Genomic DNA, 19,169 nt, shown 5'->3' with positions numbered 1-19,169 from the left:
AACGTGTTATAGCTCACACAAAGTGCTCAAGAGTTCATTTACCTCGTAAATAAAATGTCAGCATCAACTCAATTACAGCTGTCATCTGCTTCAGAGGGAAGATGTTATCAGCAGGAGTGCAATAATTTCCACCAGCAAAGCCATCTGGCGAGACATTAATTTTATATCCCCCCCCAATCCTCCAACCCCCTTAACATAAAAGGATTAGACATTTTAAAACCCTAATCTATTAATTTACTGTAGTCATGTTAAAATCAAGGTTAATGACTTTGCTAACTGTCTTTAACAGCTGTTATAAATCAAAGTACATGATGCTGTAGGTTAGTATGAAGAAGTATAAGCTGCAAGCATAAATGACTCTTAAACAAGCAACTGATGCCTTGACCTATAGAAAAATATGATTGATCGAGGTGCCTTATTTAAAACAAAACAGTAAACTAGTGTCTTAAGAAAATGTTGTTCTTCACTCGATCCCTTCCATCTGCAATACAAGATCAGGCGGTTTAGATCAGATGTTTCATGGCCCCATTTAGTCACTGCACTCACTACCTGTGCTACCCAAGTGGCTTAAAGACATAATCCCTCATTTTGTCACAGGACTCTAGAGTGCATATGATAAAACAACAACATCAACAACAACAAATCTGATGAGTTGAGGACCTTCTTCAGGCCTGTCCAGCTATCCTAGAATCTCCTCCATGCTCTTGAGGCAGTGCTGGGAGACGTAACAAACCTTTTAGCAATGGAACATACTGATGTGCCATCCTGGAGGGGCTGGACTACCTGTGCAACCTCTGTGGGTTCCAGGTATCACCTCATGCTACCAGTAGTAATGCTGACCCATTGCTGTTTTGGGGTTTTTCTCATAGTTATCACTCTGTTGTTAATTTTTATTTACACCAAAGCAACTGAAACAGTTTAAAACCCCCTTGCTGCTTAACTGACCAGATCAATAACCCACAAGTTGAACTGACTTGATACTATACTCTGATTAAAACCGTCCCATTCATTTTTTCCCCCCGTAGCCAACACATATGATATAAAAGTAAGAAGCAGCAACATGCCCTTTTTAACACTATGATTAATTTTCTTCCAAGATCTCATTTAAAGTGTAACTAAAGTCCGGTGAATGATCTGCTGCTTGGTAGCAATAAAGCCAGCTGACATATTTCAGTACTGTCTCAATGTAGCTTCATGTCACATAAAAGTGTGAATGTAACAGCAACATAATTGACCTTTTAAGGGGACTGTTTTGTTTGTGCATACCTGGTGACACAATGAATGCACCTGCTGGTGCAATACGGTGAGTCACATAGCTACAAGCCTGTAACTCTGCGCAGTATAGGAGGGTAACTGCAGTATGCTTGAAACCATGTTGGAGAGCAGTGAATGCAAACATTTATACAAAGCTAAAATGATTCAGTTAGAACAGTTTATTACTTTTGTTTGTTTAAAATTTGAGGTCAGTTTAAAGCTAAAACTGGTGACAATAAATGAAACCGCAAACCAGTGCTTGGAGAAAGTTAAAGAATATGGTGAACAAAGTGGAACATTGGACTCCTGAAGAGACAGCTATCCAAAGCTCTATGAGGTTTTAATCATGAGGTGATGGAAAACATGACTGTTAATGAGTGTCGGCTTATGTTCGTGCAGCTGTTAACTGTTAACATACCTGATTCATACCCCCATCCTCTCCACACCCTCTCACCCAGCATTACCTCTTTGGCTTCTTCAGCCTTGTGTCATGATCCTGTGTTTTGTCATTGTAGTTTTCAGTTTGGATTTTACATTTGCTTAAATTATGTTTTCATTTTGATCTTGTTAGTTATTAAGTTTTTCCTGCCCATCTGTTTCCCCCCCATGCCTAATCTGCATTTCTATGTTATCTCCCGTGTTTAGTCAGTTTTGTCTTTGTAGTTGCTTTTTTCTGTCAAGTTCATGTGTCTTTGTTTCAGTCTCAGTGTGCTGGTCACTTCCTGTTTTATTTTGATAGTCACGTGTGTGCAGTTAGATTATGTTCAGCTGTGTTCCCCAGGTGTTTCCTCTTTGCCACGATTCCCTTTTGTATATAGATAGTCTGTATCAATCTCTTTCTAGTGTCATAATCTCCTTCATCCCTCTACTGTGTGTTCTGTCAGTTTGTATTCCTGAGTTCCTGTTTTTGTCAGTCTCCTGCATGTTGGATCCTACCCCGTCTTCTTCACACAGCATTAAATGACACTTTGAAGGTCTAATAAAGGCAGTGAAAATACATGTATGTATGTATTGGGCTGTAAACAGGGTTAAGGATGCCAAACATAGTTTTTGTCTTGTTTCTTAGGTATTTATAAGCTGTAGATGATTTCACATTACTCTGCTCATTGAATGCTGTGTGTACTGTAATTTTATTCAAATGGCTTTGTCAGGGAATTACTGGGAAGTGAAATACTGTAGCAGCTTGGCTTGGGATGAAGAAAAACTCAGTGAATTTGGTTTGTCTACTCAATTATGGCAGGAACACGTGCACATGGTTCTTATTTTAGAGAAAAGAAATGTCTCAGAATATTTCCCCTTTACTGAATAAGCTTCCACTATTATGGTTTTGCACAAATTGCTCTGACAGTTGCTGTGCAACAGCCAGTGAAATAAGGCTTGTTACATGCTACATTATAGTGGGACTGTACACTTAACTGCAGTTGTGTCGCATAGCCTGAGTGGTGTAAACATCCTCATTCTAGGTAATCTAAACAGTGGCGTTATGAATGTGTGGGAACCAAGAACATAATGATCATGATGCACACTGACCACAATATTCAACTGAAGTTGCTCACCATTTATTTGTTACTTGCTTCCTTTTTCTGCTGATCTCTCAGTCCTTTTCTCCAGAGTCCTGCCATCCCCCCACCCCCCAGCTTCATTCCCTTATCCCCTCTTTCATTTGCCCTGTCTTTATAACTCCCCCTCCTGACTGAGCTAAAGGAGGAAACTGAGAGCAAAGTATGTGGAGTCCCTCCCAGACACTCCACTGCTGGTTAGTGAGGAGCCACTGCCAAGCAGGGAGGCACACTGCACCAGTGTGTCATAGTCTGTATCTCATCTTGCTCTGTTACCGAAACTTCTGATCAGCCAGCCATCCAAATCCTCTCAGGCTGGTGAACAGAAACGGAAACAAGGGAAGGGAGAAAATTACAGAGGAAGGGGGTGTATGGGGTACTTTGTTCAGTGGTGTAAAGTAGTAAGAGGGAAGGCTGCAGGGAAATGTGGGCTGGGTTACACTGGCACTTAAAAAGAAGCTTGCGTTGACTCCTGTGCATTTCACCAGCAGCCAGGCTGGGAGGCAAAGAAGGGACGAGTGAAGGAGTGGATGAGACAACAGCTTCAGGGGGAAGGTGTACTCTCACTTCATTGAAGCAAGTGTATTTTTAGCCCTTCCACTCAACTACTTCACTTCACAGCTTTTTCTTCCACTGTGTCTTGGTGGGGGCTAGCCATGGGTACTGGTTTGGACAGGTTTCTGTGGTCAGTACTGCTGCTGCTGCCAGTCTTTGGGCAATCTGAGGCTCTGCCAGAAAGCTGGCTGCCTGGGGAATATTCAGACACCATCAGTGATGCACAAAGGTTCCTCAGTGACTACAACAGCACCGCCGAGGAGGTGTTTTTCCACAGTGTCTCTGCCAGCTGGAACTACAACACCAACATAACAGACCACAACTCAAAGCTTCAGGTAAGACATCTGCAGTCTCGAGCTCACAAGACAACTCGGTGGCCAACTTTTGCTCTCATGCTGATGTTTCATTGTCCACTGTACATCACTCTTGTCAGTACTAGCATCTTGTCACCAGAAATGCAGAGTTTTCTGGGGAACTCAGCTCTGCTTGACTTGGAGATTACTACTATTCATCTCTCTCCAGCATTGCATGCTCAGTTTCCTCCCAACGCAGCCAACTCTGCTTGCGCTTTACTGGAAAATAAATGAGATCTGAATGCCTGTGGTGTGAATGTCTTTAAAATATAATTCTAATGGGTCTCGCCTGCTCTTATGTTGGCCTTTTTTCTCGAGTAACTGTTTGCTTTATGATTCTTCTGCTTGAAGTATTTTGTCCTTATGGTAGCACTCTCTACTAAATGTAGTTTTGCACACACCAGTAGTCTTTATAGCCCGTTGTGGCAATATTTGCAGCCAGTAAAATGCCTTTTTAAAGCAATTTCAAAATGTGTTTCTTAGAAGGGAGCTGCGACACGTTAATATCAGATTGCAATTGTTCTAAAACTGCATGTTACCACAGGTTTGAGAGACAGTTGCATTAAAAGCTTAGGGACACGATAAAGCCAGTAAGGCAGCAGAAAAGTACAGTGAGACTGGAGTCAGAAACCAACAAAGCTGCTGCGGTGTGGAAAAATCACACCCATGAAATAGTCAAACATCCAAGTCCTGTTGGACAGCTGTTGAAACAGGAATTTGGTAAACTATCTAGGCTTTGAACACTACTTCCCTGACAAACACACACACAACAGGTGTCCCACACTGAACTCCTTGAACAGGGTCAATCTACAGAATGTGTTTTGTTCTGCAGCCTGCTTTTGTGATGGAAGGTGAAAGACAAGCAGCCTCGCACATGCTGCGCGTGAGCATATTTTCCTCCTCTGAGTTTTTTTTAAAGAAGGATCAAAGTGAATCTGAGCATAGAACTCCATCTAATCTGGTAACCAGTCAGCTTGACAGAGACATTTTGCGATATGGGCTGCTCAGCGAATCTTGTGCAGTTATATTTGCACACTGCTCGTTCACAAAAAGCAAATATGTGCATAAACACACTTTACTTGTCGCTTCAATGGATGCAAAGGTGATTGTCATTGCAAGTTAAACTTTTGTACGTGGAGAGGATCAAATAGGAAAAAAAGTTAGATATCAGCAGATGTCAAAATCAGAGGCTTTGGCATCCATTTCATTATAAACATACAGAGCTTCTTTTTTTCAATGCTACTTGTATGTGTTCATATTATAGAAAATGTTGCATAACTTAGTGCACATTTTTCTTCGACATTAGTGTTTTTTGAGATGCAGATGTTTTAAAAATATCTTTAAAAAATTGAAATGTAAAGTCTGTATTTCTGTAATCAGTTTAAATGCTAATAATAGGTGAGACAGCTCATTCCAAAAGGTAAAATTGAATTTAAATTTGTAAACTAATTTATTACTAGTAGAAAATATATAAATGTAGCAGAAATTGAGTGCAAGCTTACAGACAGAAAATGATTGCGAAAAATAGAGATTGAGAGGTAGAGCACAAAGATCAGAGTTAATGCTTCTCAGCCACACCATTTCTTTGTTTTTTTCCTTCTCCTGCAGCCTGTTATTTTAGGGAAGGCTGCTAAAGAAGCAGATAAGAAAGGCTTACAGTGGAAACATTACTTGTGAGAAGCTACTGTTCTGTCAGCATGTGTGAGGCGCAAATAATGGTTGCATCAATATGCGTGTGCAATTATTTTGTAATCTTTTTCATACTTATAGAAGCTAGTCTGATTTTCTCTACACCTACTACAAATAATAAAAAGCTGCAACACCATTAAAGGAATTCTTTACAAAAAAAATCAGAGGTGCATATAAGATGCACAGTTTATAGAGGAGCAAATGAGTGTTGAATGGCACAGCGGCCTTGAGTGCATCCATTCTTCTGAGGCTTATTGTTCATGACCTATGTCTTCATGATTGCTATAAAAAGAAGCTCTTGACACTTACTGGAGCAGCAGATAAGCATGTGGACTTGAGTAGCTATAGCATTTTTTTCTTTTTAGAGATGTTATCCTTGAACAAGGGTTATTTCACTTAGCACTTGCTCAGTAGATAGGTAGAGCTCTTTATTGCCACCACGGGGAAGATGTATTGTTACAGCTATCAATAAACCAGCAACTTGAAGACATATTCTAGTTACACAGTTACGGGACAAAGACAGAAGGCTGGTAATGATGACATTAGATGAAAAAGTAGAAATGATAAAGATTAGCTTAAATCCTTGCATCAAACTCAATGTTCAGCCATCCATCAAATTTCAAGAAATCTGCATGATTCTTTAAGGGAGACTAAATGTAGGCTATTGCTCTTATTTTTACATTTAATTATTTATTTCTAATAGATTGTAAACATAAATATTTATTTATTTTATGTGGGAGTCACTTTTTAGTTCAGGCTCAGTAGTTTGACTGCGTATTTCAGTATGCCACTGTAGTTGTGCTGCTTGGGCAATACATTTTTTTCCGAGGACCCACACGAGAAACTGGGACTGTTATGGAGGGCCACACCGATAAGCCAGACTCAGTCCTACTGAGTTGGTGCAGCCCTCCACAACAGTCCCAGTTTCTCGTGTGGGTCCACGGAAAAATGAATTGCAGACTCATGATGCAAGATGAAGAAAGACACCCGCGTTGCATAAGATATGTTTTACACAGATGCTGGCAGTTACATTGCTTTGAAAGTGCACTCTGGTCTATAATAGCAGCTTGTAAAACTGATCCGTCCTTTCATTTTCTGGAGGATGACAGTCTTCACAAAAAACTGGCATGTGTTATAACAAGCTGATAATAAGAGTCCAACCCCGTATGACTTTGTGCCAACAGCTAGTTCCTACAGTACAGCTCAACAGAGACTTTCACCAAGTCTGAGTTTTCTCAAGTGTTCACTTATGCTCTTGACAGATATCAATAATTCAAATATTTACAAAAAAAAAGAAAGGAAAAAAAAGAATGATCCTGCACCTTTGGCTTTTTCATGGTTTAAAAAAACACATGCCATAAACATTATTGATAATTATTATTTATTGCTACCTCTTGAGAGACCTATCAATGCACTGTTTAAAATATTTAGTAGCCGTATCATTTACGTCTACCTTGTTTTGTCTTTAGGTAAGTGCATCTCTTGAAGAACAGGCATTCGTGGAGGCATGGGGGATCAAGGCTAAGCAGGTCTTCTCTTCTGGAGTTCTCGACACCCTTCCTGACCCTAAAGACAAAAAATTGATGGAAAAGATCATGCTACTCGGTGCTGCCAACCTTCTCCCGAAAGAAAGAGAGGAGGTTTGTCTGTCAGATATTTAACAAGTCGGTAACCATGTTTGTGACACTGCTAAACTCTTTTGTATCTTTTTAAAAAAAATTCTCTACAGTATAACACCATTCTGAGCACCATGGACAATATTTATTCGACATCTAAGGTGCACCCACAGCCAAACATCAGCTGGAGTCTGGAACCTGGTGAGTTCACTATAATAAATGCTCAGTTTTGAAGATCAAACAAGACAAGCAAATGATATGATGCAAGAATTTTTAAGATGTTCAAGGCGAAACAAGGCAGTGTTAAAGAATATGAACAAGTCAACGATGCCCGGGGAAGAAAGCACTTTTAAGCGATTAAGATCTTATCAGCTTTTAAAAGTAGCAGGATGGGGATATTCACTTCAGGGAGGTCTCCGGGGGAAGTGCTGTGGTTATGTTGAGTGAAAATCTAGAGAAAAAACACATGGGTAGCTTTTAACTTCAGCAGTGTTAATTGTGAACAATAGTCCTTTGTGCTTTGCTGGCAAAAACTTCATAAAGTAACAGTGAGGCAAGAGTGCAAAACCAATCAGTTCTGCTACAATTTTTTTGTTTGTATAAGTAAATGCGTTCATTAAGGTGCAGTCCCTGTTATTGGTTTCTTATTCTTGGAAATCATCCATCTTGGGTTACTCCATGATGCATTCCACTCACAAAAACACTACTGTCTCTATCATAACAAAAACTTCCAGGTGTCGCTTTTCCCTGCCATTTTCTGTGCAGCTCACCTCACCTTTTCCTAACCTTCATTTCCTCTCTCTGGGATTTTGAAGAAAATTGTTGGTTTAAGTAATTGTCAAAATAACACTGAGTTATCACAAGTCTTCCTGCTGTGATAACGCGAGCAGACAGAAATCTAACCACCAGCACATCACCATGTGTTCAGGAAAACCTGAAGCTTTTGAGTGTAATGCACCGGATTAGCATCTTCCTGATTGTAACACTTTTTCCACATCTTTTTGCATTTCTATTTTAAAGAGCTCACAAAGATCATGGCTAACTCCAGGAGCTACAAGACGCTGCTGTATGCCTGGGAGGGCTGGCACAATGCGTCAGGCGTGCCACTCAAACAGTACTATCCAAGCTTTGTGGGGCTCAGCAACAAAGCCTCGCGAGCTGATGGTAAGTACTCCTTTCTAGCTGTTGATATCGAGCAGGAGATTCCTAATGGAGGGAAGAAGAAGCAAAGCAGAGTGAGGACACAGAAGTAGAAATGACCACATTAACATTTTTGCCCTGTTCAGGATTTCAGGACACTGGAGATGACTGGCGCTCTTGGTATGAGACTGAAACTTTTAGGCAGGACTTGGAAGAAATCTACAAGACCATTGAGCCGCTCTACCTGAATCTGCACGCCTTTGTGCGCCGCCAGCTCTACAACCAGTATGGCCCCAAATACATCAACCTTAAAGGACCTATCCCTGCTCACTTGCTAGGTAAAATGCATGCAGTATCCATCCAATATGAGCTACATGTACATGCATGCATTACTTAGGAGTTGGTTGGCCAAAAAAATATAGCAAAAAATGAGAAAGGGCAGGGTGGTCTTTAATTTGTAATTTATTACGATGTATTTATTTTTAACATTAATGTCTTTAACATAAACAGTAATTTTTAATCATCTGTAGTAAACACATATGCCATGGCCAATATAAGATCAGAGAATTAGGATGCAGGCACACCATGGGAGTAGTATAATGCTCTTATCTCACTGCTGTGCATAAACATGCTGCAGCAGGCATTTCCTACAGTGCTTGTGAGTGGTCCACAACACAGTAAGTCAGAACTGTTGCTTAAGTGTGTTTTCCTCCTCACCCCCAGGAAATATGTGGGCCCAGACCTGGAACAACATTTATGATATGATGATCCCATTTCCTGACAAACCTAACATTGATGTGACTGATGAAATGGTCAGACAAGTAAGTAGGACGGGAAGCTTTTATGGAACTAGATTAGGTTAAAGGAGGAGGGGAAAGAACGTTCTCTGGTTCTTCCAGACCATCAAGCTTTCACTGCAATTCAAATAATTTTGTCAAACAGCATTAATTGCGACTAGCCTGATTGTTTCCACTTCGCAGGGCTATAACGCCACACACATGTTTCGTGTGGCCGAGGAGTTCTTCACCTCTCTGGGTTTGGAGAGGATGCCTGAGGAGTTCTGGGAGGGATCCATGCTGGTTAAGCCTCAGGGTCGAGAGGTGGTGTGCCACGCGTCTGCCTGGGACTTTTACAATCGCAAGGACTTCAGGTAAAATGAATTTTAGTTGTGCTTCACATATTTTTCATTGCTAATAAAACATAAAATTCTATTCACATTGCATTCCCTATTTAAGAATTAAGCAGTGCACCACAGTCACGATGGAACAGCTCTTCACTGTACACCATGAGATGGGACATATTCAGTATTACCTGCAGTACAAGGACAAGCCTATGGGCTTCCGCAGTGGAGCCAACCCTGGTTTTCACGAGGCTATCGGTGATGTTTTGTCCCTTTCGGTTTCTACGCCCAAGCATCTGGAAACCATTAATCTTCTGGAATCTGTGACATCTGACATCGGTAATAGCATGAACACAGAAATAAAACCTTTCCATACCACCAACATCCCTTCTGGTGGGCTTCAGTACCATAACTAAGAAGGCTTCCGTATAAGGGCATCTTTTAGAAGCAACACTGCAACACTGTGTAATTTATCCCCAAGACTCTAATACCAGAAGTGTAATAAAATCCCGATTTTTATACACTCAGACAACTGAGATGAATTCTTATATCAATATCTTTCTTATCCTATTTGTTTGTTTGTTTGTCTGGTTTTACTAAATGACGCTTTGTGTTTCTCTAGAAACTGACACCAACTACCTGCTAAAAATGGCTCTGGAGAAGATAGCCTTCCTTCCCTTTGGCTACCTTATTGACCTCTGGAGATGGGATGTCTTTAGTGGAAAGACCCCTCCGGAGCGTTACAATGCTGACTGGTGGTATCTCAGGTAGGAGGTTATGCATAGAAACTGTTGTACAAGTTAAAAGAATTGCTTGTGAAATATGTTTGGACAGAATGGTTTTCTTGATAAGCCTATAGTCGAGTAACAAAAGGCATCTTTGGGTGCTAGGCAACCAGCATAGACTCAAGAAAGTTAGTGCTTTATTCATCTTGGAGGGAAACGATTGCCAATTACAATGACTGACATGTGACAAACTGGTAATTATTAGAGCAGGGGTCTTGCTGGATTAACCTGTCTCTTATTTCTTTAAACAGAACAAAATATCAAGGCATCTGCCCACCCACCAGGCGTACAGAGGAGCACTTTGATGCTGGGGCAAAATACCACATCCCTGGGAACACGCCGTACATCAGGTAAGCATCCTGTGATGGAGACGATTGATTGGATTATTGATATTTTCAGGACAGCCATCTGTAAAGCACGATAGAGGCTCTGTCATGGTTTGGGGCTGGATTTCAGCCAGTCTGACAAGGAGATCTTGTCAGTATTATTGGAATTATGAAATCTTTAATCCACCGTGTAATATTATGTTATAGATTTGCAATGACTTACATTTTCAGCATGACAGTGATCCCAAACACACTGCCAGTACATTAAAAGTGTACCGGGATAGAAAAAAACCACAACATGGAACAAGATCAGTCATGGATCGGCCTCCCCAGAGTCCGGACATGAACATTATTGAAGCAGAGTAGGATCATCTATACAGAGAACAGAACAAAAGGCGGCCAACATCCAAAAAGGAGCTTTGAATGTCTCTCAAGAAGAAGTTTGGAGAACTATTCCTGAAGACTTCTGTGTTCAGGCTGTGTTGAAGAATAAAGACGATCATATTAAATATTGACTTTCATTGTTCGAATCACACAAACTATGTTTTTGCCTTGTGTGCTGCATTTCCATGTGTGCAGACTTTGCACAGTACTGTATTAGTGCCTTAATAATAGGTATTGTGTGAAGGGCAACTCTGTGGCTGAAGTAAAGGCAGTGAACATGCAACAATGCCTGACAAGCTGAAAGTATGGTATTGTGTGCGGCACTTTCTTGCGGTTTTAAAACAATACTACGGGCCTACAATAGCAGGAAATGTAGCAGAAGCTGGGGTGGTATGAGAAAATCCTCTGACTCCATCTGGTTTCATTTAGGAGATGGAAATAAAAATCACAGACACAGTTACTTTAACAGAAAAAGATTGCAGAGCTTTCATATGTGTGGCCTCAAACACATAATTTACATAATTCGTATCCTCTAAATAGTCATTATTTTCTGTCATTTAATTTTTTTTTCTTTTACCTTGTTTGGTATACGACCTTCATTTGCAAAAGTTAAAGCTTTTCTTTTCCCCCCTGCAGATATTTTGTCAGTTTCATCCTTCAGTTCCAGTTTCATGAAAAACTTTGCGAAGCAGCCAAGCACACAGGTCCCTTGCACACATGTGACATCTACCGGTCTGCGGAGGCGGGAGCCATTTTAAAGTGAGCTGATTATACCTTCAAGTTAAATACCAGGATTATAATTAATGGCTTATGAAGGAAAAAATAAAGATGCAATGCAATTTCACTCTTATCCCTCCAGGAAAGTCCTTCAGGCCGGCTCATCTGAAAGCTGGCCAGTTGTGCTCCAGGATGCTATAGGCACTAATAAATTAAATGCCAGCTCACTCATGAAGTACTTTGAGCCAATTATTGAGTGGTTGAACAAGCAAAATGTGAATGAGACGTTGGGATGGCCAGACTTCAACTGGGTCCCACCTATGCCTGAAGGCTACCCAGAAGATATCGGTAAGTTACCGGATTGAGCACAACAAAGATTATTTACATCTTATAAATGTCATCACAAGTGGCAGCATTAGAAACATATGAAACATTAGTTCGGTGACTTATTTTTTAACTGACTTTCTTTTTTCCTGTTTACACAGACAAGAACACAGATGAGCTTGATGCGCAGAAGCTTCTGGAAGAGTACAACAGTACAGCTGAGGTGGTATGGAATGCATACACTGAGGCCTCCTGGAAGTACAACACCGACATCAATGAAGCCAATAAGCAGGCAATGGTGAGGCCCACTGACCAACCAGCTCAAAGGAGATTACCTTAACCATGCTCAAGCACCAGCTCTGCTCATAGTTTTGCTGAATCAATAAAATGAATTTTCTTGATCAAACTGTGTCAATGAATCAATAACTGATTGAGTTAATGTGTCACTAATAAATGCATGTGTGCATGATTCTAATTACCTACACACTGGTCCATCCATCCATCTGTCCATCCATTTGTTGATCTGTCCGTCTATCCATCCATCCATCCATCCATCCATCCATCCATCCATCCATCCATCCATCCATCCATCCATCCATCCTGCTTTCATTGGCATATAATGAAAATTGTTTAATATAAAATAAATGCTATTCATTATTCTTCCTTAGCTTGAAAAGAACCTGGAGATGTCAGCACACACCTTGAAGTATGGACTGCAGGCCCGTCAATACGACACCACTGACTTCCAAGATGGCTCGGTCAAACGCATCATTAAAAAACTCAGTGACATCGAGAGGGCTGCGCTCCCCTCTGCAGAACTGGAAGAGGTGTGAAGGAAATTCCTGTGTGAGAGTATTCAGAGCTGCTTGCTTGATGTTTAAAACACCTCTAAGTGTTCCTCAACAACGATGGACATGCAAAAGGGAGGGAGAATATAAGCTACCGCAATCAGAGACTATACATGAAATATATTTAAAGGAATGTCTCTTTGTTTTGACCCCACTTGCACCAATGTGAATATGTTGGCATTGTTTTAGGAAGGTGCAAATAACCCTACTCTATTCTAAAAGAAATGCATTTATCTGATGAGGTCTTGGCTCCAGAGCAGCTGTAGAAATCTGTCAGATACATTTAATAAATGTCACAACCTGCTAATAATTTCACTTGGATCAAAAGTAGTTTTTTTTTTTTAACCTTTTTAGTACAATACGCTCCTGTCCAACATGGAGACCAAGTACAGCGTGGCTGAGGTCTGCAGAGAGAATAATGAATGCCTCCCTCTGGATCCAGGTATGACTATGGAAAAAATGCTGCAGATTGACTTCCAGATAAATAATGGCTTTTGGTAGCTGATACACGTGATAAGGCTAAATAGTACAATTATTATCACACTGCCTTAGAGAGTATACAGTGAGCAAAGTTTGCATGATGAAATATTTTAAAATCTGTTTCAGATCTCCAGAAGATCATGGCAGAGTCCAGGGATTACGATGAGCTGCTATTTGCCTGGAAAGGATGGCGAGATGCTGCTGGCAAAGTACTCCGTCAGGATTATAAGAGATATGTTGAACTGGCCAACAAAGCTGCCACACTAAATGGTATGACATTTAAATGTAATTTTACTCCTACTGTGAGATTCTTCATTAATCTGTCCTGCTGGAAAACTTTCAAAAGTTTGGCCTTGATGGAGACAGCAGTTATAGAACAGATTTTTTTCAGATGCATGGCAGTCAAAGTGTGGTTAATATAAATAAGTGGAGTCAAGGAACTGCTTTAGTCAGTCCATCATATTTATACTCACCAGATACTTTGTTAGGTTCCGAGTTCAACCCCCTTTTGCATTCAGAGCTGCCTCCTCGGCAGAGATTCAACAAAGTGCTAGAAACATTCCTCAGAGAGGCATTTCACCCAGAGAACTGCTGCTTTTATTCTCTATAAAACTCAGAGATGGTTGTGTGGGAAATATCCAGTAGGTCAGCAGTTTCATAAATACTACAACACTGAAAACTCACTCATATCACCTCTCTTCTTCATTTAGATGCTCAGTTTAAACTTAAACAGGCCGTCTTGATCATGTCTTTATGAACTGCTGCCATATTTCCCAGAGGAACCCACCCGAGGGATTAATAAAGTTCTATCTAATCTAATCTAATCTAATATGACTGGCTGATGTGATTAAGCGCTTGCATTAATGAGCAGCTGAACAAGTGTGTCTAACAAAGTGTGTGTGTACATATACAGTATCTCCAAAGTGACAGAGCTGTGTGTACACACAGGGTATTTGGCTGATGGTATATCTAAACAATGAGGACATATAAGGATTTGCAGTAAACTGTCGCACACAGATTCACATTTTATCAAGACCAGGAGTTAAATCATTTGCTCCACAGCACTTATCCTCAGCCAGAGTCCTAAGCTTCATCACACCCAAGGTTTTTCTTTTTCTTTACCTAAAAGTTTTAAAATTTTAAACAATTTGTCTTTTAAAATATTGTCCTGTCAGGTATTTTATCAAAGAGATTTTTCCATTTTGCAGTGACACAGCAGAATGTATTATCACACCAGGCGGCTGACGTTATATAGTAATAAAAACACACTTTATCTTATATAGAGTTTAAGATTACACATTACTTGTCAGTGTTTAGGAAATGAAGACCTAATAAAAAGATATCTGCTATACAGTCAGCAGATTTGAACTATAAATACTGTTAATTATTTACTAAAAATTGTTGGATTATGCAACATGCTAGGTGAATGTTTTACTCTCAAATAAACAGCAGCCTTTTTCTGACACCCCAGTAATATGAAATAAATCACTTCTCCAAATCAAAACACTTTACATGATGATGTTTAAAGTATTCCTCTGATTAGTATTAAGGTGTTTCTCTCTGGCATTCTCTGTAGGTCACTCTGATAATGGAGCTTTCTGGCGTTCCCTGTATGAAACGCCTACCTTTGAAGAAGATCTGGAGACTCTGTGGAAGGAGCTGGAGCCACTCTATCTAAACTTGCATGCTTATGTTCGAAGGGGTCTATACAATAAGTATGGCTCCAACTATATCAACCTAAAGGGGCCTATTCCTGCTCATTTACTTGGTAAGTAATGCGATTTGACTGCACTCGAGGCTCTATGTGGACTTCAGATATTTAGTTTTTTTGATGATAGCAAGGTCACAGGACAGAACCACTTTTCAGCCAGCGTTTCACTTTGGAATCCCAAGTATTCTAACACTATAGACACAACTCTCCTTTTATGTCTGAGAGTAGCCCCTTCATATTCTGTCGTTGACTGTAGAAGCGTTTGGATTTAGCCAAGATTTAATTTGCTTTCAGGGGCATCAAGCGTGAGATTGTGTGTGACAGTTCCACATGGTCAGGGATTGGAGCGACTCACAGTCCTAAATCCCACTTGGTTAAACACTGGCACAGCCGATGACCTTCTACCTGACTTCTTAAGACTAAAAATATGGAACATGAGTACTGTTTTTTCTCTTTTTCAGGCAACATGTGGGCACAGACGTGGTCTGGCATAATGGATTTGGTCATACCCTACCCAGACGCTACACAGGTTGACGCCACCCCAGCCATGGTGCAGCAGGTGAATCGATGCATGAACCAGCCGTTGCTTTAAAGCCATTACTGCACACTTCCAAATCCAAGGAAGCATGCAGAAAACATATGCAAGCATCTTTTCTTACAGTCTTTCTCATTTCTCTCACTCAGGGATGGGATGCCATCAGAATGTTTCAGGAATCTGACAAATTTTTCACCTCACTTGGTTTGGAGCCAATGCCGCCGGAATTCTGGAACAAATCTATGCTGGAGAAGCCGTCTGATGGACGCCAGGTGGTGTGCCACGCCTCTGCGTGGGACTTCTATAACCGAAAAGACTTCAGGTTGAGCCTAACCTTTTTCCCCTTCAAGCTAGAATCAAGAGACACGTAGCAGCCTGGAAGCCTTACCAAAATCTTACAGAATATCAGTAAAATCTCAGAATCTTTATATGATACTTAACAAAGGCACTCCCTGAAGAAGCCTGATAATGAAATGGGATGGCATGTACGAAAAACTTTTATAGTCTTCTTCTTTTCACGCATGTTCAGCTAATGTAAGAGCCTCATTTGCTTTCTGTTCACTAATATGGTTGGTTTAGAATCAGCAACTGCCCTAACATGCTGCTCCACTGTGGCATCCACCTCAAATCTTCTCCAACCCTTGATCATTTCTAATATAATTTCCAAACTGTTGGAGATTATATTATATGTCTCCTTCCTGTTGGGCTGCCACAGTTTGTCCTCAAAGAAAAACTATTGGCTCTGAGAAGGCAAAGATAGGCATGGCTAAGTAAAAGGGTATTTTTGTATTACTTTGGATATTGTTTTAGCAGAACATATAAACTATATATGTTTACTATGTCTATTATTAGTATTATTTGTGTGAGGTGGAGTCATGAGTTTGTCTTTGAAACATTTTCATAATTTGCTCTAATGATTTCTTTGGTTGCTTCTCCAGGATCAAGCAGTGCACTGTTGTCACAATGGATGACCTGATCACCGTGCACCACGAGATGGGCCACATTCAGTATTTCCTGCAGTACAAAAACCAGCCCGTGTCCTTCCGTGACGGAGCCAACCCCGGCTTTCATGAGGCCATTGGAGATGTACTTGCCTTGTCTGTGTCGACACCCAAACATCTGCAGAGCATCGGCCTCCTGGACAAGGTTGAGAACAACTATGGTGAGTGATGTTTGCAACAAAAGCAAAATCTTTGAATGCATGTTGCTGTATTACAGCATATGATTTTGGCATTGATAAACACCTCATTTAGAGAGTGACATCAACTTCCTGATGAGCATTGCACTTGACAAGATTGCCTTCCTACCTTTCGGCTACCTGATGGACCAATGGAGGTGGAAGGTGTTTGATGGACGCATCCCACACACCGAGTACAATAAAGAATGGTGGAACCTCAGGTAAAGTTTATATCACAGAAATTGCATTTATTGCATTCATAGATGATGATTCACTAAGGAATTATAACAAGCATGCATGCCTCTTTTCTTTGTATTGCAGATTGAAGTACCAGGGATTGTGCCCACCTGTAACACGCACTGAGGAGGACTTTGACCCAGGTGCAAAGTTCCACATCCCAGCTAACGTTCCCTACGTCAGGTAAGGCTTTCTGATTCTCAAGAACAAACGCATGTGATATTTTATCACCGATAAGTGATAAATGATTCCATACTCATCACCTCATCATGATTGATAAGATAAATATGCTGTGGAACACAACACGATCTTACTATTGTGCAGTAGCACAACTGTACACTGAGCATAGTGCTGACCCTACTTTTTTTTTATCATCTTCAATCAGGTATTTTGTCAGCTTCGTCATCCAGTTTCAGTTCCACAAAGCTCTGTGTAATGCTGCCAAGCATAATGGACCTTTATACACTTGTGACATCTACCAATCCAAAGAAGCTGGAAAGCTCTTAGGGTTAGTACGCACACTTACACACACGCAAGTGGAGATGCTCATATGTATGCTATTTTTTTGTTTTCAGCACTGGCAGTTTAATTGTTTATCCGAGACATCCTTATTAGTTATCCTAGTCTTCTCTGACCTTCTCTCTAACCTTTCTATTGCTGTTTTCAGTGATGTAATGAAGCTGGGCTTCAGCAAGCCCTGGCCTGAGGCTATGGCTATGATCACTGGCGAGTCCAAAATGAGTGCCCAGCCACTCATGGAGTACTTCCAACCTCTCATTGAATGGCTTGAGAAGGAGAACAGCAAGAACAATGATGTTCGCGGGTGGCCAGATTACGACTGGAAGCCTTTTAGTATGTTAACAGAAACACATACATGTATTCACTCATCAAAACTTTGCTAATAAGTTTTCCATAGTCAAGGCCAAACGTTTCTGAACACCTACTCTGAAAAAAAAAGAAACACACATGGGAATTCTTTGTGTGTGTGTTTCTCCTCTGCTGCAGCTGAAATGAATCTCCTACTCATTTTGTTTTACAATGCTCACACTCTGACTGAATTGATAAAAACATTACTAAGAAAGTGAAAGAAAGGCCCTGGTAGGGATAGTGGAGAAAAGTGAACGCATCTCTTATTGGAGAGATTAAATTATGAAACCAATAACTAGATGCAAAACTAAATTAATTAGTATGGAAATGATTTTTAATGCTTTTTAAAAGTATTAATTTCATTATTATCTTTCATTATTATTATTATCTGAAACTAGTACCGACACAGAAATGTTGTTACACATGTGCATTGTTACACACAGAACAACAGCAGTTTTCTAATTAAGACATATCAACCTGCGCCACCTCTTGGTATGAAGAGGAATAGCTCTTGTAAATACCTAGCTACTGCTGGGCCTCTTGTTGAAGCAGCTTTTACTGATCTCTGTAGATGGAAACGTTTCTTCCCCATTGCTTTCCAAAATAAGCACAAGAAGAAGCCATTTGAAAATAACTGCACACGTACCCTTTATGTTTTAATTGCTGAGTGAAAAACAACCATTTAAACATGTTTGTATCCCCAACAGGTGAATCTCCAACAGGTGAAGCTAAAACAGTGGATTTCCTGGGTTTAAATGTGAACAGGTCGGCTGCCACAGTCGGCCAGTGGATCCTGTTGGCCCTCGGCATGCTGCTATTGGTGGTCACCATCCTTATGGCCTACATGTACAGGAAGGCAAGAAAGCCTGAAAAGTCCTTGTCTACTATGGAGCTGAAGCAAAAAGATTAGCCATGTTTGAAGACTGAACGACGAGAGTGAAGCCTGACTTACTGTAGCTGGCACAATACCAACCTCAATGTGAACATCAGTGTTTTTTGTGTACTGCACAACATCTGAACAAATTTGCTCCTCATGTTTTGTCTGCCTACCAAGTTTTGCATATTTATTGTATACACAAAAACACAAAATTCCTTACTTGCCTATGCAAAAGAACACATGCAATTTGTTTTTGTAATTTATTTGTAAGCTTTGATGTTAAAGAAGGAAGAGTTTTAAAATGAAAAAATGAAAATTTGTAAAGTCATTCATTGTGTAAGTGTTTCTGAATATTTGATTTTTTTCTAATAAGTTGAATCCTCAGCATTTCTACAATAAAGACATTAAATATTTATTCTGCCTCTGGAGACGTGACATGAATGAATTACAAAAGTTATTAAAAACAATTTCATTACAATAAAAAAAATGCACAGTAACATAAAAAAGGCAACACCACACGATGAAAAAAAAAAAGAGCTTGTGCACTGTTTTCAGCCCTTCCCTCTTTACTCACAGAGTCAATACAACCTCTTTAGTGGCTACAGTTGCACAACA

The 19,169-nt window shown here is 40.3% G+C and overlaps 1 protein-coding gene across 2 annotated transcripts; it reads left to right on the top strand.

Moving 5' to 3' along the window:
- The first annotated feature begins 3,044 nt into the window (after positions 1-3,044).
- On the top strand, positions 3,045-18,969 carry ace (angiotensin I converting enzyme (peptidyl-dipeptidase A) 1). Of its 2 annotated transcripts, XM_076887334.1 has the most exons (26): positions 3,045-3,368; positions 3,468-3,703; positions 6,880-7,050; positions 7,140-7,227; positions 8,047-8,190; positions 8,313-8,504; positions 8,890-8,987; positions 9,147-9,316; positions 9,402-9,625; positions 9,909-10,053; positions 10,323-10,421; positions 11,418-11,540; positions 11,641-11,846; positions 11,984-12,120; positions 12,491-12,649; positions 13,025-13,112; positions 13,277-13,420; positions 14,727-14,918; positions 15,323-15,420; positions 15,546-15,718; positions 16,335-16,558; positions 16,650-16,794; positions 16,895-16,993; positions 17,196-17,318; positions 17,478-17,662; positions 18,385-18,969. In XM_076887334.1, the coding sequence occupies exons 1-26, from the start codon at positions 3,344-3,346 to the stop codon at positions 18,585-18,587; spliced, it is 3,891 nt and encodes a 1,296-aa protein (XP_076743449.1). In that variant the 5' UTR covers positions 3,045-3,343; the 3' UTR covers positions 18,588-18,969. The 2 variants fall into 2 exon arrangements, with proteins under 2 accessions (XP_076743449.1, XP_004562446.1); XM_004562389.3 differs by having other exon boundaries at positions 3,045-3,703.
- Positions 18,970-19,169: the final 200 nt, after the last annotated feature.

This window comes from Maylandia zebra, linkage group LG8 (genome assembly GCF_041146795.1).
Source record: "Maylandia zebra isolate NMK-2024a linkage group LG8, Mzebra_GT3a, whole genome shotgun sequence".
NCBI lineage: Eukaryota > Metazoa > Chordata > Actinopteri > Cichliformes > Cichlidae > Maylandia > Maylandia zebra.
This window is presented reverse-complemented; position numbering and strand designations above follow the sequence as displayed.